The 26,558-nt window shown below is 34.9% G+C and overlaps 1 protein-coding gene and 7 non-coding genes across 8 annotated transcripts; 2 read left to right on the top strand and 6 right to left on the bottom strand.

Annotated features, from left to right (window-relative positions):
- Positions 1-649: 649 nt before the first annotated feature.
- On the bottom strand, positions 650-721 carry Trnah-gug (transfer RNA histidin (anticodon GUG)). Its single transcript has one exon. It is a non-coding gene; the product is annotated as a tRNA-His (tRNA).
- Positions 722-8,526: 7,805 nt separating this feature from the next.
- Positions 8,527-8,598, bottom strand: Trnah-gug (transfer RNA histidin (anticodon GUG)). The gene has a single exon. It is a non-coding gene; the product is annotated as a tRNA-His (tRNA).
- Positions 8,599-11,501: 2,903 nt separating this feature from the next.
- Positions 11,502-11,573, bottom strand: Trnah-gug (transfer RNA histidin (anticodon GUG)). Its single transcript has one exon. It is a non-coding gene; the product is annotated as a tRNA-His (tRNA).
- Positions 11,574-14,258: 2,685 nt separating this feature from the next.
- Positions 14,259-14,330, bottom strand: Trnah-gug (transfer RNA histidin (anticodon GUG)). Its single transcript has one exon. It is a non-coding gene; the product is annotated as a tRNA-His (tRNA).
- A 2,596-nt stretch (positions 14,331-16,926) lies between these two features.
- Trnah-gug (transfer RNA histidin (anticodon GUG)) lies at positions 16,927-16,998 on the bottom strand. The gene has a single exon. It is a non-coding gene; the product is annotated as a tRNA-His (tRNA).
- A 1,876-nt stretch (positions 16,999-18,874) lies between these two features.
- Positions 18,875-18,946, bottom strand: Trnah-gug (transfer RNA histidin (anticodon GUG)). Its single transcript has one exon. It is a non-coding gene; the product is annotated as a tRNA-His (tRNA).
- Positions 18,947-20,582: 1,636 nt separating this feature from the next.
- LOC129223108 (uncharacterized) lies at positions 20,583-26,333 on the top strand. The gene is made up of 4 exons (XM_054857678.1): positions 20,583-20,596; positions 22,495-22,686; positions 25,047-25,228; positions 25,971-26,333. Exons 2-4 carry the CDS (start codon positions 22,519-22,521, stop codon positions 26,119-26,121), a joined length of 501 nt encoding a protein of 166 aa, XP_054713653.1. The 5' UTR covers positions 20,583-20,596; positions 22,495-22,518; the 3' UTR covers positions 26,122-26,333.
- Positions 23,926-23,997, top strand: Trnah-gug (transfer RNA histidin (anticodon GUG)). The gene has a single exon. It is a non-coding gene; the product is annotated as a tRNA-His (tRNA).
- Positions 26,334-26,558: the final 225 nt, after the last annotated feature.

Consider the following 26,558-nt stretch of genomic DNA (forward strand, 5'->3'; position numbering starts at 1 on the left):
CAGATATATTCAAAAAAATAAAACTCGTACTTTTTATTCCTTTCTGTAATAAATAAAAAGCCTTACCTGTTTCAGGTGAACTTTTTGAGCAATCACGATTGCTTATTGTTCTCAGTTGACCGTCCTTGGCGTTGTGGTTCCTTTTTCAGCTTGGACCAGGGGCATCTGCAGCACCGCCGCCCACGGGCTCCTCTGGTCCTGAGCACTGTCCCCCGGAATCCGCTTTTCCAGGTCGATGGCATCCATGTCCTACACACACGCACGCTCACACATATACACTCTCACACACATATACACGCTCACACACATATATACACTCACACAAATGCGCCGTTACACACACACACAAATGCATACACACAGTTCTACGCACACACACAAACCTACACATGCACCACGCTTGCTCAAACACACACACACACACACACGCTTGCTCACACACACACACACACATGCAACTATACACACGGAACCGGCCAGGAGAAGGGGCAGGTTTGGGAGGACAGGAGCCGTTTCTAGAAACAATAACTCCAATAAATAGGGTCCTGTCATGATTGCGAAAAACATAATTTGAACTAAAAATTTCAGAATTCAAATTAATATTTTAATTTTTTTTAAATTTATTTACATATTTTTTTAATAAAAAGAATGCCGTGACCAGGATTCGAACCTGGGTTATTGCGGCCACAATGCAATGTACTAACCACTATACGATCACGGCTGTGAAAAGAAACAAGCAAGTAAAAGTTTCAAGTGAAATCTTTCTGTTTTTGTGACAATTTCTCATTTTTAAGGAAAAAAAGAATCTATCGCCATTGAAGCAAGGAATAAGTACAAATTTCTTTATATTCTGTTTAGTTTCGCTAGATGGCAGCACTAAAGTTTCAAAAACTTTTTATATTTTCGCAAACCCGTAAGCAGAAACAGCGCGAAACTGCGATCAATACCTTGATTGTGATGAGAAAGTTTACAGATTGTTTCATAATTTGGGTTGAAGAACCCCATGCTTTTAAAGTAAAAAAAGTCTTACTTTTCTGCTTATGAAGATTAGTATCATATTTTCTGCAATATGAAATCCACAAGTATTATGCGCTTGTATTAGCATCTAACTTTTAAACGTTTTTCGGAGTCGATTTAGATATTATGATTAACCTAATGCCAGTTCATCTCGCAGGCATTTTTTGAAAATTGCATCGCAGACTCCTGAAAAATTTCTGCTCACGGGTCCACAGAATTTAAACTGAAAAAACAAAAACAGCTGTATCCACTCCTCGAAAAAGCTGCACTTGAGAATCAAACATTAAGGAAGGAAATACTTATTGTTGCTCAACATCATTTCTTTTTTATGAATCACTAATTTGGGAAATATATTTATGTTTTACACTTACAGTAAACTTCCGATTATCTGCGGGCGGCAAATCCATGGGGCAAATTTTCCACGGTTCTTCCAACTTTCAAAAAAGAAAATATTTCTTTTTTTTTTTTTTTTGAATTTAAGATAAATTGAATGTAGATAAATGCCTCCATTTGATAAGTTCAAAATCTGTTTTTAGACATTTCGGTTTCTTTCTTCCACCCCCTTCCAATGACACTTTTCACTCCAGGATCCCCCGAAGCCTACCACTATTTGTGGTTTAACCAGTTGGATGGGACTCTGAAGACAGCTCTGATTTTTTGATCGAGACCAGAAACGAGCAGGCCGACGCATCCGCCATTTTGGAGCAAGCGTACAACAAGGAAAGCTACCTTTATCGGCAATCATTCGCCAAACGGAAGGATAGAGACGGAGAGCGAAGGTGAACATTGGCGAAATTTTGGAAACAGTTGGCGTAGTTTCCAGGCTGCCAGTTACTTCGCGGGCTATTATTTATCCTTCTTTTTTTTTTTCTTTTCTGCATCTGCTGGAAATCTGAAGAGCTGAAATCCTTTTTTGGAGCTGTTTACACAATTAACAGCCGAACAACCACCCATTTGACTCAATTTAACACTTGCTAAGGAAATGTAAACATCAGCAGCAATGATATCGCTACGAAGCACTGGATCAAGTTTGCTCCAAAATGGCGGATGCGTCGACTCCTCCACTATAGGGGCCTTACCCTAGCGGTGTCGCTTCACTGGGAGGTTTGGTCCCTTCTAAGGACCAAATGAACCAAACCTCCCAAAGTCACCAAAACCTGACTAGTTTAAACCAGATTTTTTGATATAATCTTACCGCTTTAAATTTGCGCAAGTTGCTGTTGTATTAGATCTACACTACTACTTGAAACTTGGTTTTTAGATCTACATTGTTAGCTGATTTTTAAATGGGGCTGCCATTGCTTCGAGAGGCTGGACTTCTACCAGTACCAGTAGGTCCACGGAGAGAACTTTAGTACCTCTTTACCGCCCAGTGGAGAACCAAATTATCTAGTCATTTATTATTAATGGTTTTTGGAAAAACCTCAGATCAACCAACTGCTTTCAGAGTGTAATAAAAGTATGATTTTCTATAACTTTGATATCTTTTTGAAATTCCACGGTTTTCGACTGGATCTTTTTTTAAATGATGCCTTGAGAGTTAAATGTGTAATTAGAGAGAGTGAGAAACGTTTTACATATTTTGTTCTTGGGAAATTTTTTTTCTTGGAATGCAATTTCTCGGAATCATTCAAAATTCAATGTGTTTATTTCAAATCAAGTCAAAAACTGTACATAAATGATTGCACTCTCTTTTCATAATTTTTGACTCACTCCCCCCTCCTTTATAAAACTGTCACCATTCACCTTACACCGACCCCACCCACCCCTTGTTACGTGTCATGCAACTTTTTATTTACCTATCCTTATGAAAAATGCGTGATGTCACATTTCCAACCCCCTCCCTTTCTTCTCACAGTCGTCGTTTCACGAGTCCCCCCCCCCCCCCAACACGTAACATCATTTGTGGACAACCCCTAAAGAAAACTTTATTTCCCATGTAAACATTGCCAATATTTATAATGTGTACTTATAAAATTTCATTGTAAACTTAGGATACTATGTTCCTATATTAGCTGTTGATGCTTGTAACTTTTAAAAGAAAATCTCGAGCCCCTTGACCAAAAAGTCATGATAAAATTTTAAATTATTAATTCTCTATCATTTAACTTCCTTCTTTTCCCTTCTAGGTTTTTTTTTTTTTATTTATTTATTTATTTTTTTTTTTTTTCCTCGAGGGCTTGAGCGATTGGAAAATATTTTCAGATTTTCAGGTTGGCTATCAAGAGCGTTGAAAAGAAATTTATGTTTTATTTCTGTTAGTTTGATATTGGTACCTCATAGTGTAGACGCCCAATTCGCTGAGTTTGTGCTGGAAAATATGAATTATGGTGTGTTCTAAAAATTTCTTAAATTACTCTTCTGTCAATATTTTTTTTCCGTCAATGCATAATTTCTAAAGTGGCCAAATTCTTTCATGATCAATCAAATATCTTTAGAAGGTAATATTTCCATTCTTTTAAAATTAAAAATATTCTGTATGCAGATTTGGAAGGAGAAAAAATTATATTTACTTTTAAAAGGTTTGCCGTGTCCAGGATTCGAACCTGGGTTATTGCGGCCACAACGCAATGTACTAACCACTACACGATCACGGCTATGTCAATAAACAACTATGCAAAAAGCAGAAACAAATTTGTTCTGTTTTCTGACACATTTTCCTTTTTTACGGAAAAAAGCCTATTACCATTGAATCATAAAGCCAGAGAATCATATCAAATGTCACTACTTTGCGCTTGGTATCGCCAGATGGCAGCACTAAATTCCAGTAATATTTTCCATTTTGAAATGAATACTAATAAAAAATAATTATTAGATAAAAACAAAAAACCTGACGGCGTAAAAACTAAAAAAAAGAAAAACCTAAAAAGATAAAAATGCAAGCCCAGTAGTTTAGAATGCTCTTAAGTGCTATTGAATAACTATACCATTGAAATTGTTTTATAATCGATACATACATTAAACAAATTAAAAATTCAAAAGCTGAATAGAAGTATGGGCCGTGGTAGCCCGATCGGTAGAGTGTCGGATTCGAGGACGGAGGGTCCTGAGTTCGAACCTCGATGGTCGAAGACCCACCGTCGTCATTAAAGGGGACTGGGCGACGTTAAATATGCTCGTGGTCTCAATGTCCTCCAAATGAAACGATACCTCTGGGGGCGCTAGCACCAGGTAGCTATAAGCTCCTGGACTAGTTCTAAGTTCTCATTAACTGTTCGATCCGTTGATGCTGCTGCCATCTATCGGTATAAAAATTAATGGAGGCAAGGCACTTAGTATGCAGTCCTCGACATAAATACAGTTGTATTCAGTTGTGACTCGAAATCAGAATAGAAGGATCAACAGCTGGGACCCATCAATTAAGGAACCCCGTAAAGTTTGAATTAACCCCGACTGTTGATCCTTCTATTCTGCTTTTGAATTTATGATTTGTCTTTTGTGTGTATCACGGGGCCGTCGAGAGGGGGATGGGGGGGGGGGCAAGTCTATGCATTTCATAGGGGCCGATGAGAGATTTAAAAGAAAAAAAAATCCCTCCACCCTCCTTTTTTTTTTTACTTTTTTTGAATTAACTCTTTACCCTAGAGTTAAGATTACGAGTTCTCAATAGAAGTGAATTCAGTGAAAGTGATCAAGTTTGAAGTGAGAAATTCTATTTGTCCTTACTTCCATAACCTCCTATCGACGCTACCAACCAAAAAGGAATTAGATTTTTTTTTTTTTTTTTGGCTTGAATTCTAAGTCTAAAAAAAATTCGTGTCTTTTTTAAAGTTGAGCAGAACTTTAGGGAAATGGATATGGGACAAAAAAATAAAAGACTAAAAATAAGCGCTTGTATTTTCAGCGTTCGGAACTCAAAACGTAAGCAAATGGAGCAGTTCCAAGAAATGATTTTAAAAATGTGCATTGATTTGAGTTTTAAGTTCAGTGATACAAACTCAAACTAACTCTAGTGTTGTTTCTAGAGTAAAAACGGTTGCCCAATGGGGAACATTTTAAAAGAAGTATTCCTTATCAAAGTGTGTAGAACGTCCTTACATGTCTAAAAGGGGCACGTTATGTCACTGTATTAATTAGAATCAGTGCTGGATTTACCCAAAAACTAAAGAAGCTACAGCTTTGATCCTCGCTTCTTTCGGGCACCCAAATCTCGAAAAATTGCATGATTCGATCCTAAAAATTAAAAGTTGTACTTTAAAAAATATATTTCATTTTCATGTGCTTGAAAACCTTGAACATTTTGGAAATTTTACACTTCTTCAAATACGAAGAGGATGGGGGGGGGGGGGGGATACAAAAGTGGGCCAAATTCAGCTCTTTGCTACATTCTGCATCAAAAATGTAAAAAGCGTGGTTATCTCGTTTCTGTAACATATTGTTTGATTGAGATGTAATTTTGTGACTCGCATGTTCTAATCTTGCTATTTATTTAACCATGAATTCCGTATTTTGAAAGCTCTTTTGTTATTATTATCCATTCTTTTTCGTTTTCTGCATTACTTGTTGTTACAAAATACAATTATAGCAGAATAATAGGTGTTTCTTACTAAGTTAGAACAGTTATGTAAAACTATACAATCAAGTATTAACATATCATAGATTGGAAAGTACAAATGATGTGCTTTGAATAATTTGAATTGTTCTAGAGACCTTCAAAATAATTTAAACAGTTTCTGAAACTCCTTGAAAAGTGCTTTAATTTTATTTCTTATCAAGTGTATAAAATATGAACTGTTCGAATGTCAGGGCGTTATTTTCTCATAACCTATTTTCCAAATATTTCCACTATTTCTTTTAAAGTATTTTATGCATTTTTTAATCTTGATCAATTTTCAGTAAATTCAGTGTTGTGTTTGTCAGTGGGTTGAAGGGTTGATCAAAAACTAACTATATAGCGAAAGTCGATGTGAGAAAGTGACGATGCGTCATCGTTTCTCCTCCCTCGCTCTTCCTCTCTGTCGATTAATATCAGCGATTTGTCGAATCAAGAGCAATTTTTATTGTGTATTGTCTTGCTTTGCAAAAGAGTATAATCATAAAAATTTTTTGGTTTTCCTTTTTTCCCCTAATGTTTTTTATATTTCCAACTACCCTGTATAAGATCTCAAACTGCAAAAATTTTTAATGTGTTTTTTAAATCCCGGACGCCCTAAAATTGGAATTATTCTACTTTCAACTCAAAGGAGGTTCTTGCATCAGTCTTTTAATACTCCTCCTTCTCCAAAGGTATTTAAAAAAAGACAGTGCGGAAAAACACATTTTTATTCACGCGCGCGGACACAGATGTACGAAAAGACACATAGTGGCGGGCGGAAAAGGAAGGGACTTAAAAACTAGTCTGTTCTGCTGTTGACATAAAGTTATCCCAGCTACAAGAAGGGGGCCCCATACCTGAAATAACTTTAAGTTTCGTTAAGTCTATCTCCGACCGGGAATACATGAGTCTCTTTTAAAAAATGTTACAGTTTGGATTAGGAGGAATCAAGAAGAGAAGATATCAATTGAGAAAATCTTTCAGAAAAAAAAAATCTTTTTATTAGATCCACTGACAATATTTATGATATTTATGTGAAAGCGAAGACTACGAAGATTAGGTTAAAGGTTAAAGTAAAAAATTAGGGGCCTGTAAGAAAATTGCATAGGGGCCCATAAATCCTGTCGACGGCCCTGGTGTATCGATTATAAAACTATTTCAGTGGTGTAGTTATTCAGTAGTACTTAATAACATTCTAAACTACTGTTCTTACTTCTTTTTTTCAATTTTAGCTTCTTTTTTTTTTTTTTTTTTGGTTTTTACGCAGTCGGAGGTTTTTTTTTTTTTAATTTAAAAATTATTATTTATTTTACACTTTTTAGTTAATTTTCATTGACTTATTTATTACGATTATAAGACGGTAAATTTCGCAATCTTGTTATTTCATTGAGAGAGTTTTTTTTTTTTTTCGTGAGAATTATTAAATAATTTGCGATGGTCTAAACTACTGATTATTAGTCACTCCAGGAACCTAACTCGACTTAAAGCTACAAAAGCTTGAACTTTAGAGAAAATGCGCGAACATAAGTTAACCACGGCTATATAAATAGCCTGTTAACTCATGATGACGCGATCTCGGAAACGTCGTCAATCAAATCTTTCTCGCAAAACTAAAAAAGCCCGTCCAGAAAGTACATGTCGCGAAACTCAGTCCCCTGAATCACGGTAAAAACAAATGCAACATGTTAGAGATGAAAATTGAATTAGTAGACTTAGTAAATAAAAAATTCGGTCGCAGTGAAAACGCTATCTGCATTTGTCGCACGCTGTGTCGCAAGACGATTCCGAACTGACAATATCGCGACTGGTTGTTGATATGGTGAATTTTGATTTCTTGTCATGTGTTTAGTGACTTTCTCAAAGTTAAGACAAATCGATTGACGTAAGAATCATCGAAATTTGCAAGGCGTTTTGCCTCTACAACGCCACATAGGAACAAACATACATACCATACATAGACTCATAAACACATCACCCTCCTTCGCGTCGCGCACGCGCAGTCGGGTAAAAAGAGATGGTTTTCTTTGATGCTTGACCAAGCGTCCAAGAGAATAAAGAGAATAGTTCTGCTCTGTCTATCTTGCGTCAATCACTTATTTGAAATACATTGATGTGTAACGCTTTTTTGATTTTTTAATTTTATAAACCAAACCTAAATGCATATATCGCCGCCATGACTACGACATGTAAAAAAATGCTGCTGTAAGAAAAAGTGTTTAAAATTTTATTTTTCGCTCTCATATTCAAGAAGCGTGGCAAAGAAAACGAAATTAGAGAATGAAATTCAAGGTAGAGAACTAGATAAAACATGAATAACCCTCTATATACGTGTACAAAAATTTATAAATCACAATTTAAAGCACTGAACTATAGTAGCAGTAGAGCATCAATTTTTAGCTCTTCTCGTGTTCCTTGCTAACAATGCTGCAAATGAAAACGCTAATTAAACGACAGCCGACAACTATGCAAAATAAACCCACACAATTTTAATGATTTGCAAGAATTTGATATCAATAAAAATGGAAGAAATTTAATTTACATTTTTATTAAAGACAAAACAATAACTATTAATCAATTAAATTAACTTTAAAAAGGACAGAAGCGTTAAAATGACGAAGCATACACATGAGCGTTCCTTTATTACGTATATATATTTTAGTAAAAAATCGTCTGCCAAATGCACGGAATAACAGATCACACTCGATGGAAAAAATACCGTTAGGAGTTATCTTTTAACAGTTTCTAAACTTGTTAAATACTAAATTAAAACCCATCAAGTTCTCAGTTTATAAGAAGGTTCAAGTGCTAGTTTATATGCGGAGGTCAATTTCTCCTTTTAATAACAAAATATTCTTCTGAAGAAATGATTGCTTCACGAATGAAAAGTTTCTAAGCTAGTAAAACGGATACTAGGGCAGACTGCACCTACATTGGAAATAAAATATTTTTGTTCTGTGTCTTTTGAATTAAAAGTTTGCCGTGACCAGGATTCGAACCTGGGTTATTGCGGCCACAACGCAATGTACTAACCACTATACGATCACGGCTGCGTACAAGAACAAGCAAGTAAAAATCTGAAACGAAATCTTTCCTACTTTCTGACACGTTTTCGTTTTTTAAGGAAAAAAGCCTATCAACATTGAAGCATAAAAATTGAGAAAGAAATCAAATTCCACTGTTTTAAGTGTAAAATCACTAGATGGCAGCACTAAATCCTGGAGATCCATTTCATTTCGCAGAATTAAAATTATAAAATACAAAAAACAACAAAAACTATACCAACGCCTCGAAAAAATTGCATTTGAGCATCAAGCAAAGAAGAAAGTATTGCAAACAGTTTTGTATTGTCTTCTTACATGAATCACTTGTGAAATACTTCAACGTTTTATTTATTTGATGATATTTTCATTTAACCTAAACGCATCTATTGCGGCCCCAGTAAAATATTGAGACATATTGAAACTTGCTTTCTTAAGACAGACGCATTTTGACTGTTATTTTCCGTGCTGTAACCTTTAATTCCAGAAATGTGACAAAAAAGAAAAGTGACATGCAAAAAGAAAATAGTTGCAAACAATCCACCATATTTTGCAGTAAGTTACTTTATCTACCAGTTTGTTGACGCTCTCAGCTTTAATTCAATGACATCTGCCTCCTGTGCGATTATTCACTATTGCAGACTAATGAGTTCCAACTAGAACTAAACTGCAGTTTCTGGATGAGGTAAGCGGGCTGTCTGTTATATAGCATGTAATTCACCATGCGTCTTTATAGAACTAGATAACTCATGAATGTGTCTGCACTGAAATTTCAGAATAACACTTTTTAACAATGGGGCATTGTTATATATATATATAATGCGTAATTTTAGTGAATTTTTAATTTATTCAAAGAGCATCTCTCCTGTCCAGTATTAACGCTGCTGCTAACTAAATGGTCTGCTTAATGACTATTAACAATTGAGCTAAACTAACTAATACCATTTGAACGCATGGGAAGAATTTGAAAATAATAAAAAAGAGATAAATTTTAAATTTTTTTCAGAGAAAGGATAGTAACGATTTATCAGCTAAGTAATAGCACTTAACTGAACATTAGGAATGGCAGAAGCTTTAAAATCACGAAATATGTAAATGAGCTCTCCTATTCTTACGCCCCTATGTATTAGCAATAAGTCGTCTACCAAACTTATTTAAAGACAGAATCCATCGATAGAATGATTGTCATTCAATGGGCATTATCTTTCAAACTTTTCAAAACTATTAAACACTAAATGACGAACCTACCAATGTATTTCGCTTGATTTGAAGTCCAACAAATCCATGTGCTACACGCAGTATACTTTTAATTTCGTGCAACCAGCACAACGAAAGCCAAAATGTGTCTCTTTGACTGTACAATCAGGCCCAAAGTAATTAATTTAAGAATCTGATCGAGTTTGCATGGTTTTTGGCGATGTAAAATCAGCCGATAATAGAATTTAAAAACAAATTCCATACCATAAAGGGACCAATACAATTGATACCGTCAGATAGACGTGCTTAAATTATTCTTTTTGAAAAAACAACTATGATTTTATGGCAAGTCAAGAAGCATTAAGAAAGTTGTAGAACTTCTACACATTTCAAGTGGTGTAGTAAATTTTACTACAATGTATTCTTTAACTGAAAAAATTCAATCATATGTGTGCAAAGCTGGTACACAGTAAACAGTATTTATCATTAAAAATTCCTGCTAGGAAACTTCATTCAATGAAACCGTTGTTTGTGTTTTAAGATATCAAACCTGTACACCAAAACCGTAAAAATTTTTTTATTGTTTTGGTAACTATAGTAACTGGAGGGGATAAAAACTTTTAGTAACAAAACTATATCAGTATTCGTTGGCAAAGTTAAGGTACAGAGTGGTCCGGAAGGGGAAGTACTCCCCTTTTATTTTCAACATAATGTTAGTTATGGATGAATGTTTGCGACAAACATTTACCTTGAAGTCTTTAAAGCCTTAAACATGGGTAACGCAGACCATTTAGTAACCTTGTAGTAACACAACTAATTTGTGTGCGTTGATCTCGCAGACGATTTGTGGCAAAACATCTCCAAACCTCCTACATTTCGCAAAACATCTGCTAGTCAATGCGCGCAGAATTCAGCTTTGCTACGACATGGATGGTGCTCTACCCATGTTTATGACTTTTAAGACTCCAAGATAAGAGTGTATGACAAACATTCCATTATAACTGACATAATATTGGAGATCAATTCGGGGTCCGTCCACTTTCGAACCACTCTGTGTCTAAAGTTCGGATTCCGTAATATCTATCAATGCATCTTTATTCGTCTTCTGTGACAATCTTAATAACAATTTGTCAAGTTTAAGCATATTTGAAGTATTTTTGCAACGGATTTGTACTAATTCAAACGAAAATAAAAGCTGAAGTTTAAGCCATCTTTCAAAAGTAAAACATACATTTAAGAATGCTGTCAAATTCAAATAGCAGTTGCTCTTAGGGCTTAAAAAGTGGTATTTGAATTACTATAAACTATGCAAACGTAACGCAGGGGTACCCACTCCCCTAAGGGCAAGGGCACCCCCCCCCCTAAGTATCGCTGAGACCACCCCAAAAGCAATAGTCCCCAGTCAAAAAAAAGTGAAAAATACCCATCAAAACACCTCTCCTCCTCTAAAAGTTTCAATGGCACAGTCTGCGCCATGACGCCCGTAGGTGAGCACCCCTGCGTAACGAACTTCATTAAAAAAAAAATCATATAACATTTACTTTTTCTAATCATCTACAGTAAAAGACTGATTAGTGAATAATGTCGAGTGTTTCTTGGCGTTTCAGTTTGTAAAATAAATATTTAAAAGAGGAAAAGTTTGCCTTGCTTAAAAGTTTCACTCTTCATGCTGCTTCCCAATCTCGTAAAACTCTGAGAGAGACAATTAAAAAAAATGCCGTGACCAGGATTCGAACCTGGGTTATTGCGGCCACAACGCAATGTACTGACCACTATACGATCACGGCCATGTGTATGAACAAGAAAGTAAAATCCACAAATGAAATTGTTCTACTTTTAATGACACATTTACTGTTTTTTTAGCAAAATAGTTTCCTATCGTTATTGAAGCATAAAAACAAGGAAAAGATTCAAAACAATTTTTGTTTATATCACTGTCATTAGATGGCAGCACTAAACTCTGATATTTTTTTTAGTCTGATTCATAAAAAAGTAGAAAAACATCATAGCAGGCAGCATCTAAACCTCAAGCAGCAAGCGTCAAACGAAGAAATATCGATGATTATACATTGATAAAAGACTATACAAAGATACAAACGTTTCCTATTCTTTTATCATCAAATGCCTAACTTTTATTGTTAATAAATTGTTAATTTTCATCCAGGTTCCTCCGTTTCTCATTCCACAGCACAGCATAATATTCTAATCTAACTTTAGCTGTAGAAGTTTTTCTTTCATTGACTGCAAATTTTCGCCTTACCAACGTCAGCAAAAGGAGCCAAAGGGTTCGCCCCAATCTCCATTTGTAATAAGGATACAAGCGTATCCCATTCCTTATCATTTAATGCCTAACTTTATTACAAAGAAATTATTTGCTTGTTATAATCAATGCAGTCCACAAAATATTAAATACATCCAATGACGGAAATATAGATTTACCCTTGAGCCAGGTGGCAACAAGCTGCTTTATTCATCATACTAGGTGAAGTAGAGGCTGATCCCAAATGAGTGAAGTGAATTTGACTGAGTGAAAGTAAATTAGGAACCCTGTCTCTTTTTCCCTCAAAATATGGAAAATTAGGGATGTACCCTTTAGTATCCTTCATGAAGGCAACTCTACATCAAAAACAAAACTACAAATCTACTTTGCCCAACTTTAGGACTCAAAAAGACACAGAGCAAAGCAAACAATGGAAAGATCTGATTGCAAAATTATTAACTTTTGATAACTAATTGATTTAAATTTTAAGAATGAAATAACTTCAAGTATCATTTAAAATTGACTCAATTATTTCCAACAGTGATAAAATTTTACTTTTAAATATATTTATCTGAAGGTTTAGATATCAGTAAAATCTCTCAAGAGATACCGTTGTCAACTGATTGATCTACTTCGAAATTGGTTACAATGCCACGAACAATATTTGGATGAGAATTGCATGAGAAAAAACTTTTATCACTGCCTTTCTTTTGATATCGTAGCATCATCACTGTACTTGTACCTGGATAAAGAACAATTCAGCAAAAGATAACATGTTATCGATGATTCATCGAAAATAAAAGTGACATGTTAATTCTCAATGTTTTGATAGGTGGAAGCAAATACAATTGCAGGATCTTAGTTCAGCACTTCTTTGCAGCTCGAAAAGTTCAGACAACGGAAAAACAATTTTCTCTTTAACTTCCAGGGCCTGATTATCGCACAGGCTAAGCTAGGCCTGGATCTGGGGCCCCTAATTTTTTAAAAATTTATGCATAGCGCAAAAGAACTCATGCATTTTTGTGAAAATAGTAAAAATAAGGATTTATTAATTGAAAACAAACCTCTTTTGATACTTTAATAGTATTTCTCCTATTTGCTTGGTTGCTAGTGGTGACTAGTTGTATAATTAGTTTAATATGTACTTATATCGACTTTTATGCTCAACATGCATAAAGAAAACATAAATTAATTGTTCTGTTTATAAAGAGGAGCTGGGCAGTCAATAAGAATTTTTACTTTGTAGTTCTTTGCTGAGCATTTGAACGAATCCATGATCACTTGCGTTATTTTTATGATAGAATCTTCCTTCGCTAACAAATCAGAAAGATCATTTGCTATTGTCTAGGAATGGCTCAAAATATTCACGTTTTTGGTTGTGTGTCATTGATATCGGTATCCTCGTTGGTTTTGTCCTCCTTTGTCACTCCTAAAAGCTCTTTTTCCAATGAATTCTACTGTGTGAGTTCAATGACTTTACTTCTGGAAAGAACTCTAAAACAATCGCATGAAATGTCTCCAGTGGCCCAGGCTCGACTTTTAGCACGTCAAATGCAATTTATTGTGTGTAACCCGCAATCTTTAGGAGTTTCTATTTTGAAAGAGGGGAAAATTTTATCTGTTTACATTGCCGCATCCGCGTAAAAACAGAACTCATCTTCGTAAAATAAAATAAGGGGGTCAAATTTGAAACCGCGTTTAAACTGAGTAAAACGAGGGTCTACGATAAAATAATTTCAGGTTCTTTGATTGTATGTAGTGCATGGATAAGGTATGAAGTAACTGAGACTTCCGCATCATAATCGACCGTAGTTTTTTATTCGATTTTCAAGCAATCGCAGTCGTAACCGTATAAAACTGTTATCGGAATCTAATTTAGCAACTACAAATTCAAGAAAACTGGTACGCATGCTCAGAATTCAAGATAAAAAGATGTTTTAACAGTTGTCGAAATTTTTTCCGAGATTGGAACATACATGTGTTTTTCTTTTTACCTTTGACTCGTCCTCAAATAGTCACAATGAATTGGGTTCGATTGCCCCCAAAAAAAAGCCTATTCAGATTTCTTTAGTCAGTTCAATCCAAATCTTAATCGACTTCAAACTTTAAACCTAAGTTATTGAGGTTCAATAATTTCATTTGCTTACTATTCAGCTTTATACATCGTACTAAATGGATTTTTTTTTAATGAAGAAAGTCCATTAAAAAAAGTTGCCGTGACCAGGATTCGAACCTGGGTTATTGCGGCCACAACGCAATGTACTAACCACTATAAGATCACGGCTTCGAAAAGAATCTATCTGAGTGAAAACTGAAGAAGTGTTACATTTTAGTGGCCTCTTTCCTAATTTCAGGAAAAAAAGAAGAGTATTGGAGCATAACCAGAACTTTAACGAAGTACATTACTTCATCGATAGATGGCACCACTACAAAAATTGCCTTATTTGGTGGACTCTGGTAATCTATCCAAGACCCCTCGCGTAAGTTGAAATTTCGCGTTGTAGAAAAGGGTATGTGTAAAAACTATTATAAACATACCCAATTATTTTAAACACTTGTAAACACCACCTCAAACTGTTAAAAACCATTTCTTAACTATACATTACTGTTTCTTGAATAAAAAACTGAATTTTATTTGTATTAAAAAAAATCGTTTTATTCCGCAAAAAATACTGCTACGATGCACAAACTCAATGATCAATGGGAAATTAAATCAAACCAGCACGGTACGTAAAGTATGTATAAGAAAAACAAATGCACTATACTTGCAATGTATAGTAGATCCAGTAATGATATTTGTTTATTAAAAAAAGTGAATATGATGTTGATTTATGCTGTGTGATCAAAACGTTATTCTTATACAGTGTTTAACACACAATAGAGTTGCATCACTTGTTCTTTTATAACGTTTCCATCTGTGGCAACACACCTCTTTCTGGTTTCTTAAATTCACAATACAAGAGCACAGCTTCCATTTTTATAATTTTTGCATTTTGCTTGATACTACGCGTTACGGATTTCCTTTTTTTTATATTTAATTGTATATATATAGAAGATTCACTCATACCTAATTGTCGTGCTATCTTCGACGCATTTTAAAGTTGCTCAAGCAAATAAAATCCTTAGTTTTCTTTAATTGTCGGATTTTTTTTTTCTTTTTCTTTCTATATTCTCAAACTTTAGATGAAACAGAACTCATAGGTGTCACTATATTTCATTAACTTTTATAATAAGACTGAAAAAATAAATGGAAAATGAGGAGTAGAAATTTGTGTAAGCGATGTTCAGACTAGTACGGTGTGGGAACTTCCGCTGCCAGTGATGCTAAAAGGATGAAGGTGCATTCACCAAAAATACATTTTTAGTAGCCAATATGGAGGTCGATACTTACATACCGCGATTCCCTTTCGAAAATTTTCATGTTGCGGGCGAGGAATTCGCGTTAGGTCTAAAATTCTTTACTGGTGAAAAAATCGCGTTATAGCCATTTCGCGTAAGTCGGAACGCGTTGTAGCGGGCGTCGACTGTACTCCTATGAACTATAACTCTTCAGTTACAATCAAAGTATTTTTTATTTAATAAAGTTAAGTGATTTAAATTTTGAAGCAACATTCTTCTTTCGAGTACAGAAAATGTCTCTCAATGCTGCCCAGTTATTGCCCATGTTTCTGTAACATAAGTGAGAGGGAGTCTAGTCTAAGCCTGGTACACGAGTTTGGTCTTTCTGCTAATGGAACAAGATTTCTAATGTTTTTGCTGTCAAAAAAGAAGTTTTTTAATTGTCTTGACTTTTTTACAAAATTTTGGTGCCTTAATCAATGTGGGTTCTTTAAACCCCAAATATTTCAGCTATTCACAATTTCAAACCCTTAATCCCCTTCTATTTGCTAAATTTTCTTCATTAGAACCTTTTCATATAAGACTTCGTTCTGGTTTAAGACGCGTTGCACTGAATCTATTTCATTTCCCAGCGAAGGGAATGCCTGTTTCAAACATTCCTTGAGTTCAAGCAGGGGACCCCCCCCCCCCCAAGAGCAAAGGCGCACTATCCTAAATATCGTGAAGATCCCGAAAACCAAGAGTCCCCCCCCCCCGCAAACGAGAAAAATACCTCTCGAAATAACCCCCTCCCCTAAAAGTTTCAATGGCGCAATCTGCGCCATGACAAACCCCTCTGGGTGGGCACCCCTGGTTCAAGCAAGAAAAGCAATATCATCAGCAATGCATTAATCTGTAGAAATTTATTAAAAACTGTTTCTTTAGTGTTAAAATAGATTCACTTTCATAATATGTTAATGGATAACATGATGGATATGGCTAAACATAAGATGAAGGAGAGAATCACCCTATGTGGGTCCATTTGGGAAAGCAGTAAGTTCGGTCAAGTTATTCTGAATTTCGACTCGTGGTTTACTTTCGCTTAAACTAATCGACACATGTTTTATCATATCTTCAAGCAAGTTAAAATCTCTCAATGATTCTATCAGTAATTTCCCTCTTTCCGAATAAAAAGTGCCGTACTAGAGGCTGCAAGATCGCGGGTTCAAAGCCGACTGGTTGGAGAACTCTCCCTGTTCACTAATGGTGACTGTCGTACATTAAGCCTTTATTGGTTACTCTAAAGTTTCCTTCCGAAACTTCTGTTATTGCTTCGATGTTTACTGCTCACACATAAAACAAACAATACCTTTTTTAGATAGAAAAACCAAGCCTATTCAAATTTCCTCAATAAGTTCAGTGCATATTTCAATGCACTTTGGATGTTAAACAACAGTGATTGAGGCTGAAAAATTTAACATTACTCTTGAAATATTTATTCAATTTTATACACTGTAATAAATGGAACTTTTTAAAAACAAAGAAAGTTCACTAAAAGCATTTGCCGTGACCAGGATTCGAACCTGGGTTATTGCGGCCACAACGCAATGTACTAACCACTATACGATCACGGCTTCGATAGGAAACAATGAGGATGCAAATGAAAGGAATGTTACATTTCAGCGACCTCTTTTCCAAATTTGAGGAAAAAATGAGGACTATTGGAGCAGAACCGAAACCTTCGAGAAGTACATAGCTTCGTCCGTAGATGGCACCACTATGAAAATTGCCTGATTTAGTGGACTAGGGTAAAATTAACACACTCTTTATAATTCTTCTGTACAATCGAAGTATTTTTTTCATTTAATCAAGTTAATTGAACTATAATTGGAACCGTGTTCTTCGTTCGAAGACAATCCAAAGTCTTGTACATAAGTAGTATGGTCTTTCTGCAAATGAAATTAGATTTTGAATACTTGTGGTCCAAAAGAAAAAGAAAAGTTTGTTACTAGTTGTGACTCTGTAGTGACTTTTTGGTGTCATATCAAAAAGTGTTCTTATTTCAAAGCTCAAATATTTCAGCCATAGAGAGTTTCAAATCTGTCATCTCCTCCTATTGCAAAATTTTCGTTATTAGAAAGTCTTTATATGAAATACTATATTTGATTTCATTCTAGTTAATGGTAAGGTGCAGTGGTAGTCGCTTCAGGTTCTAGGGAAAGCCTTCTTGAACAATTCTTGAGTAATATCATCAGCCAATGCCAAAATCTGCAAAGATTTAATAAAAAGTGTTAATAATAGAATCCTTTGTAATCTCTTGGAAGAGCAAAATGAAAGACATGGCTAACCAGTGCATTAACCTGTCTGGAGCCATTTGTGAAAACAGTCAGTTCGAACAGTGGCGGATACAAGGGAACTGTCATGGGGGTCATATCCCCCCTAAAGTGTTAACAACAGTATCCGTCCACATTGCGTTCAAACTTTTTATGCGTAAAATGATAACGATTAGAATATCTTTTCAATTCGTTAATTATTTTTGAAAGTAAATCTTTGAACTATTACTTCGTTTCATTGTTTTATGAATTTAAATTTGCAACGTTTATCTCCAATTCAATGCCTTATTTCTGGCCAAATTGGTGCTTTTTATTGACCCCAAAGCAGTTTAAGAAATTTTTCGCACTCAAAACCGTAGATTCATGCATGAAGGGGGGAAATCTTCATCATAACCCCCCCCCCCCCAATTGTTTTCTGTATCCGCCCCTGAGTTAGAACATTCCACGACGTCTTTTTTTTTTTTTTTTTACGCACTAGGCAGATAATAATCCTCCTCCAGTCCTCAGGTATATAACTTTATGGTTCCATTTGAACTTAAAAATTAGGTAGATTTCTTGAATATTCATAAATGCTTCAGTTTTTATGAGTTTGAACTGGATGGAAGCTAGAAGTATGGAGATGTTGTTTTTTTTTTCTTTTTTTTTTTTTTTTTCTTTTTTTAAATTTGTTGTTCCCTTTTTTAATTTCTATAAAGGACGTCCATGGAGCGTTTTCATAGTTTGAGCGAGAAAACGTGTTGAGTGCAACCTCACCCTGTGTATTCCCATTCAACAACTCAATTAAGTAATCTCTCAATCGACAAAGAACTTCCTTCCTGTCGTTAAAAAAATATTTTTTCTTTGCTATTACATGTTATTGCTCTAAGTTTAAAAGCCGTTAGGTAACAATTTATTTTACGAAGAGAAAACTCTGCTTTAGTTAGATCCTCTCACATATTTAACATCTCTAATTAACAAAAGTACTTTCCTTTTTTATTTTTTCCTCGATAACTCTTCTTTTCGAATTTCTCAACCATCCTCAGACGGTAAAAACAATATTCAAAATAAATTATGCATGTTAAAACATGTGTTATTGCGAAAAGAGAATTATTAACAACCTTTTGAGTTCTTACTTTTTAATTTAATGCATTGTATTTAATAAAAATTTAATAAAACATAAAATTTTAAAAAATACTACTGCCGTGACCAGGATTCGAACCTGGGTTATTGCGGCCACAACGCAATGTACTAACCACTATACAATCACGGCTTCGTAAATAAGCCATCAGAACAAAAACTCAAGAAGTGTTACTTTTTAACAATTTCTTCCCGAATTTTTAAGGAAAAAATAAGACAATTGGAGCGTAACTAGAATCCTCTGCAGAAGTACAACATTACTTTGTCCCTAGATGGCAGCACTACGATCATTGCTTGAATCTGTGGACTGTAGAGCTGCCAAATGCTGCGAAAAAATCGTAGTAACTACGAACTACAGCCTTGAACTACGACGCTACGAAAACAAGTCCAAAAATTACGATTTCCCCTTTTTTAATAACCCTAAAAAATTTTCCATCAATACAGATATTGTCCACATTAGTAATCATTTAGTTAATGATGCTTTTGTGCTAACTAATGTTCCAAATTTTTGCTTAAAAGTAAACAAAAAGAATTTATCATACTAAATGATATAATAATTAAAAATGAAATATTTTTTTCAAAATTAGCTGGAACTTGTCCTAGTGTAAATTTATCGTGAAATCCCGAAAGTAACCATTCCAACGATTATATACCTCCCCCCCCCACACACACACCAAACAATTTCAGCTCTGCTTGTCAGAACGTTTTTAGAATTTCAGTTCCCCCCTCCATGAGCAGGTTTTCTTTTCTAAAAAGACAAAGTAAAAGAAACAATGCCACACATTTTTTTTTTTTTTAATCATGCGAAAAAAAAAAAAAATAGCCAGTTCCAGGGATTCATTCCTTCCAATTTGCCTTGGCCCATTTTGATGATAGGGCACTTTTTTTTCCCGTTCATATGTGTTACAAAAGGAACTTATTTGGAACGATCAAATTCGGAACGTACACAAAAATGAACAAACTCCAAATTGACGTCATGTGGAAAACACGTTATTTAAAAATTGTCACAAAACTTAGAAACATCCTAATACTAAAATCAACTAAAAAAAATCTCGATAATGATCCCCCCCCCCCGCCCCATCCTTAAGTTTTTCAGTTTGGTTTTGAAAATAGGGTCTGGGGAAGGTACTTTCTAGATTTCACTAACGTAACTTATTTATTACGATTGTCACATTTGTTATGAAAGCGTCTCCCCCCCCCCCCACCCCATCCACCACAAAACTGTGCTACGAATTTAGATTTTCAAAAGTTAGCAGCTCTGGAGTAATGTGTAAAACCAACGAACTCTCATTATAATTCTTTTGAACAAGTGGAAAATTTCAAAGTGAAAATCAATACATTTTTTCTTCAAATTTAAATAAACAAATAATTTTTTCAAAGCAGTTCAATCAGATGGTTGAATGCGTTTGAAGGAATTGAGGAAAAGTTGCATGGTTGATTGGATATGATTAACCACATGAAGATTAACTGCAATTTTTGAATGGTGTAATCAAGAAATCATATGCTTATTTTACTTCATACTTTTTAATGCGAGCATAGCTCCTAAAAATAGTCTTTACAAGAAAAAAAACATTTTTCATATTTCTCTTTCTTGTCTTAAATTGCATAGGTATACAGTTTGGATCTTCGGAACCATGGAGAGACCCCATCTTCAGATGACTGCGATCTTTATTTGATGGTCGAAGATGTCAAAGTGTTTCTTCGAGATGAAGGATTGTCTAAAGTCACCTTTGTTTGTCACAGCTTATCCTGCACTATTGGATACTTGATAGCTTTGGAGCATGTAAGTGCAGCAATTAATCCTCTAAACCACATTCGATCAGAGATCCGCAATTTGCCCATATTAAACTATCCCTCATATCGTCGGCTGAATGCAGTCAAACATCGTTAATTCAAACACGCTAAAAACGAATTACTGCTAAGACAAAATACATCGCGATCCCCGTTCTTTTTTTAACTGTTGTTCGGACAGGCAAACTACGGTTCAGACGAATTGATTTTAAATGTTTATTTGATTTCCTTTTAAGTAGGTTTGACTGTTTTGCAATAGGAAGTTACAAATTTGGAACAGTCTAAGAGATTTTCACTGAGAGATAAGTGGATAAATATAGATTACATCGATGTAGATAGATAAATAAATATAGATAGACGGATAGATACATAGATGTAGATTGATAAGTAAATAGAGACAGACAGAAATATATATATATATATATATATATATATATATATATATAAATATCGATAGACGGGTAGATATAAATATAGATATAGCTAGTTAGATAAATATAGGTTGACAGATAAATATAGATAGAAGGATAGGTTTCTATACATACACATATAGTTAGATAAATATAGCTAGATGGATAGATTCATTAGATAGTTACAAAGATAGATGGATAAATATACAGGGTGGCGCAAAAGTAATGTCATAATTTGAATTGACCACTATTTCTTCAGATGGCGCCAAATGACACTGTGCTTTGATATTTATGATGTAGATACATAGTGAATTAGTTGCCGACAAGTCATGGAGCGATACACACCTCAAGAACGTGGATTTATTGTTACTGCTTATTTGGATAATTTTAAGTCTCTTGTTTTAACGCAACGTGAATTTCGTCGTCGTTATCCCTGTCATCGTGTTCCATGTGCTCGAACAATAAAGGGGTTTACCATAACAAACCGTGAACCTTGGAAGTCTTGAAAGCTAGCATTGAAGAAGAAATTGCCAATTTGGAGCCGGATGTTTTGTGAGCAACAATTGATAAAGGGCCTTAAAACAAGCGCAATCATGCATCAACTCGGGAGGTAGCCATTTGAGCGATATAATTTTTTCCAAGTAATGTCACCAATTTTGCACTATCAAAATAAACTTTTGATGACAACAGAGCTCTATTTTTTTCATTTATAGTTAAAAGTCAGCCGATTCAAATTATGACATTATTTTTGCGCCACCTTGTAGATAGACGGATAGATATAGATAAATAGATAACTATAGAAGTAATCTAAAGTTTGATATACTCAGATTAGTAGTTAAAGATAATAGAAAATATTTTTCTGGAAATAATATTTTTATAGCTTGGTAGATATTGATAAATATAGACAGATACCCCAGATAGCTAAGTATCGAGATAGACACAGAGAGAGATATAGTAAAAAGGTGAATGGCATAAAAAACTCGAACCATTTAGCTGCGGAAGGCGACTCTATTATATATATATAATAGAGTCGCCTTCCGCAGCTAAATATTGCAAAGAACTATGATGCAAGAAGAGCGATTTCAACTCCACAAATAGCTTCCAAATAGCATAACTTTAGAATAATTGAGAGATACAATGAGCTATATGTGCTATTGCAAATTGAATGTGCAAATAAATGCATTATGTAGTATTGTTGATTTTTTCTTGTAAAATGAAAGAGTAAAAAACTTATTTCATAACCGTGAAAGGAAAGTAAAGTACTGGGGGATTTGTTTCTAAGTATATAGGAAAAAAAAAGAAGAAATTGAAGTGGCGCAAAGTTAACAAAGACAAATGCAAAGTTAACAAATACAAAAAAACTGGATGTGAAACTAACAAAAAATATTTTTTCTAAAGAAGTAACATGCTCAAATTTTAACATTGTTTTCCCTCTTGCCTGTTTACGCAGCCATTAATGATCCTTTTTTCCTCCTCTTAGCCCGAAGTTGTTGAAAAAATCGTAATGATAGATCATCCACCGTTTAGTGATCCCACAATCACCTTCTTCAGGGACAATGTGAATCCACAGTTTCTTGCACAAAATCGCTTCCTGAAATCTTTGGACCCTTCATTATCTTTAGTTGATGCAAAAAGAAAAATTCTCGATCTTTCCAAAGGAGCAACCAAAGGTGTAAGTAAAATAAAAAATAAATAATAATAATAATAATAATAAAAAATTCAGTTTTGACATCTTGAATTCAAATTACGTTTTTCGCAGTCACGAGTGTGTGTGTGTGTATGTAGGCGTGTATGTTTGAGTGTGTGTGTGGGGTATTGTTTGTGTGTGGGGGGTGTTGTTTGTGTGCGGGGGGTATTGTTTGTGTGTGGAGGGTAAATGTATGTGTGTTTGTGTGCGGGGTATGTGTATGTGTGAGTAGTTGTATGCATGTGTAGGTGTGTGTGTATGTGTTTGTGTGTGTATGTGTAGGTGTCTGAATATATGCGTGTGTGTATGTGTTTGTGTGTGTAGGTGTATGTGTGTGTAGGTGTATGTGTGTGTAGGTGTATGTGTAAGTGTAGGCAAGTAAGTGACGCAACATGGAGACGATTTTCGCTAGAGGAGCAGCATCGGGAGGCCGGTCGACGGTGGTGCTGCAGAGGGAGGCGAGAGAAAAATAAAACCATTGGTATTCAAAACAGTCAAATGAGAACAATAAGCAATGTGATTGCTCAAAAAAACAAATTTTGTTTCAACTTAAAATTTTATGTTCATTCTATTTTCACTCATTACTTATGTGTGTTGATGAAAAAGGTAGGAAAGTACGTGATGCTTCAAAATTTATTTTCGCAAGTTGAGACCACCAAGAAACGTATAGGTAGTGCTGTTACTAGCTTTTTTTTTAATGATTTAAAAAATCATTTCGCTAACATTTCCTCATTACAGTTATTCGTAAGGTAACAAAGGTTGAAGATTTTCCATCCTTTCATTATCTATGGAACAAGTTTAAAACATTCAAAATTTGAAGACTGCGGCATCCAGATGTATTTCGTTTTCGGGGGCTCTAGTCATTTAATATAAGGAGGAGGAGAGAAGCATATCCTGGAAACCTTCATTTAGGGCAGGAGGCGGGGGGGGGGGAGTTCACGCCGTGCTCATGTGCAGAAATGTTGTAGAGACCTCCGTTTGACGAAATGCGCTTTGTTTTTGAGATGCAGCAATACACGAAAGCATTTTTTTGCCCATCACAGTAAAATTTCCTTCATTCTCCACAGGTAGAAATTTTTGTAGTGGTGACATCTAGGGACAAAAAACAGTACTTACCTTAGCGGAATTTTCTTTATGCTTCAATGATTCTTATTCTGGAATTTGGAAGTCGGTCGTTAAAATGGAAGATTTCTTGAGTTTTTACTCTGATTGTTTCTGATAGAAGCCGTGATCGTATAGTGGTTAGTACATTGCGTTGTGGCCGCAATAACCCAGGTTCGAATCCTGGTCACGGCATAGTAATTCTTTTTTATCTCGCTGAAAACATTTATCTCTGAAATTCATCCTACATGAAATCAAATACCAAATATTTTGAAGAAATAAAAATCCAAGTTATTTTACGGAAGAACTCCGTGAAATCTCCAGGTAAAGAATCTTTGTCGTGGCAACTGCTTTTTATCAAGCGTTCGCTGTTTTAGAAACTGCTTTCTCTTACCCTTTAACACATTGACTGCTAGGGACGAGATAACTCGTCCTCCAGCCAACACGTTGCTATATTTTTTCAGCGAGTTCCATTGGCCTTCCAGGCTGTTCTGCCGCGCATAGACGAACATTTAGACAAGGTTTAAAAAGAGAACACAAGATGGCGTCATTCTGCGTTTGCTGTGAAAACATTTTTTGATGCAAGCAGGCGTGCACGCGATCAAACGAGATAGCGCGCGAGTTTTTTGTGCTGTAGTCTGTGGAGTAAATAAAAACATAAAATGAGCAAACGTAAGTATATGTTTTACATATAAGTATATGTAAGGAAATGTGTCGTCGTCTGCCATTCTCTGAACATTCGAAAAGAAACGCGTTATCAATGCAAAACAATTGCGTCCAAACCTACCTTATGTGTTGTAACTTGCTTTGAAAAATATCAGTGTGGAAAATTTCTAGAAAAACATATATAGAATTTGTTTTGTATGCTGTATTATTCATGAAAAAGTCCAATGAAACTGTTTTCCTTCAAATTGTTTCAAATAATTAGCTTAGCGCAGGGAGTCCATATATAGACTGTCGACGACGTAGTTAATGTGTTAATGTATATACAACTAAAAAATTACCATGTTACAGAGTTACTGTTTGCTTATGGCAGGGGTGCCCAGCTAGACGGGGTCATGGCGTGGACTGCACCTATTTAGACAGAGCGGAGAATATCTGGGAATAGCCCCAACGTAGTTCTTCTCCCACCATTAAACAGTTCTTGTGCTTGATGCATCAAATATAAATCAACAACTTTGAAGTAAACAATATGAACATACATGTTTCAGCCTGAGTATCATTAAAAATAATTTATTTTCCAGCAAACCCTTTTTCTGGAGAAAGTGGCCCATGATTTGACTAAAGAAGGCAACAAATTCAAATGGAAAACGGACATCCAATTCTTAATCGACAGATATAAAGAAGGAGCTTTTACCGTGCCTCACCGAGGTTCGTCTAATCACGATATACTTATCATCAGGTGTAAAGACTCATTAAGGATATCGTAAGTGGCATCCGTTTTGCCTTTGCATTACACTTTCAGTTGTTCTCTGATTTCAGAGTTATTTCTTATTTTGCGGTTCACTCCCTCCAAATAAAATATAGCGTCGTTTGAAAGTATTCCATCTGCAAAATAAGGTGTAATTCACCTTTTTTGAAATTAAACCAAAGATCAGCAGTTTTATAAGCATACACAAGGTGTCCCGTCAAGACCTAATCAACTCTGCGCAGCCAGATTTGCTGTTTGTTAAACATAAAAAATATTTTGAGAACTTTATCTCTAATTTATATGTGTAAAATAATTATGCTATATTCATGACTATAATTTAAGGTTTTTCAAACAAACTCTTATTTCTATTGTATCATAAGTTTTGGCTGTTTAGTTTATGTTTTAAAAAATGTTCATGCATTTCAAGTGATGCTTTTATTTGATTTTTTCGGGATGAAGCAAATTTTGTGGGCAGTAAGACCAACTTTGAGCGTTTTTTGTGTAAATATCTTATCCGGGTCATTGTACTTAGTCCAATAAATCAGTGAGGGACCAAGAAACTGGAGTTATAACTTTAAAATTGATTTTTAGTCACGTTTATAAAGTTACTTTAAAAAGTTAAGAAACTTTTTAAAAAATACAGGGTCAAAACTTGGAGTGATGCTTTTCAGTGGTGTTTCTTTGCTTTATTATCATGAAATATGTACTGCTCCAACTAGTGTATAATTCATGCCATTTTGTTTTTTCTTCCCTTTAGTGACCTGAAATTTCAAGCAGTCCTCAAACATAACCCGAAAGCTCGGATAATAACTTTTGATGATACTACGCACCTTTTAATGCTTGAAAGACAGAAAGATTTTGTGGCTGAAGTAAAAAAGTTTCTCTCTGATGAAAGCGGATTGTTTTAAAATCCGCACAATTAGTGGGTAAAATTACGGAAATATGTTGCTTCGCACCCAAGAATAATACGCTATGCTCATATATCTTTGAGGACATTCATAAACAGCAATGTGTTGGCAAACGCAATATCTCAACTATTCAGGAATGGAACATGCAATAGTATAATCGAAAGTTTCAAATAACTGTCTTTGTTTATGTACTGAGAAAATTTAAATAAAAAAAATCATCTTTCATTTTGAATACTTATTGTACGTGTGTGTGCGTATAAGCTCCATAACATCGTGCATATTATTTCACAAAGGTGCTTTTTTGTGAGAACGCCATTCGCCATAACTTATTTGAAACTTCATCAAACTTCTTAAGCAAGGCATCATTTTAAAGATTTTTTTTCACCACTTTCTTTGAAAACAAAAGGAAAGTTCACAGTTTAGTTGATTTATCAAAG

Source organism: Uloborus diversus, chromosome 1 (assembly GCF_026930045.1).
Source record: "Uloborus diversus isolate 005 chromosome 1, Udiv.v.3.1, whole genome shotgun sequence".
Lineage (NCBI taxonomy): Eukaryota > Metazoa > Arthropoda > Arachnida > Araneae > Uloboridae > Uloborus > Uloborus diversus.

Bases quoted from the DNA above. Each gene is read 5' to 3' on its own strand.
- LOC129223108 (XM_054857678.1), top strand. From the start codon at position 22,519: ATGATAGATCATCCACCGTTTAGTGATCCCACAATCACCTTCTTCAGG. The intron at 22,687-25,046 runs GTAAGTAAAATA...TTTATTTTCCAG, and splicing joins CCAAAGGAGCAACCAAAGGT to CAAACCCTTTTTCTGGAGAA. The intron at 25,229-25,970 runs GTAAGTGGCATC...TCTTCCCTTTAG, and splicing joins AAAGACTCATTAAGGATATC to TGACCTGAAATTTCAAGCAG.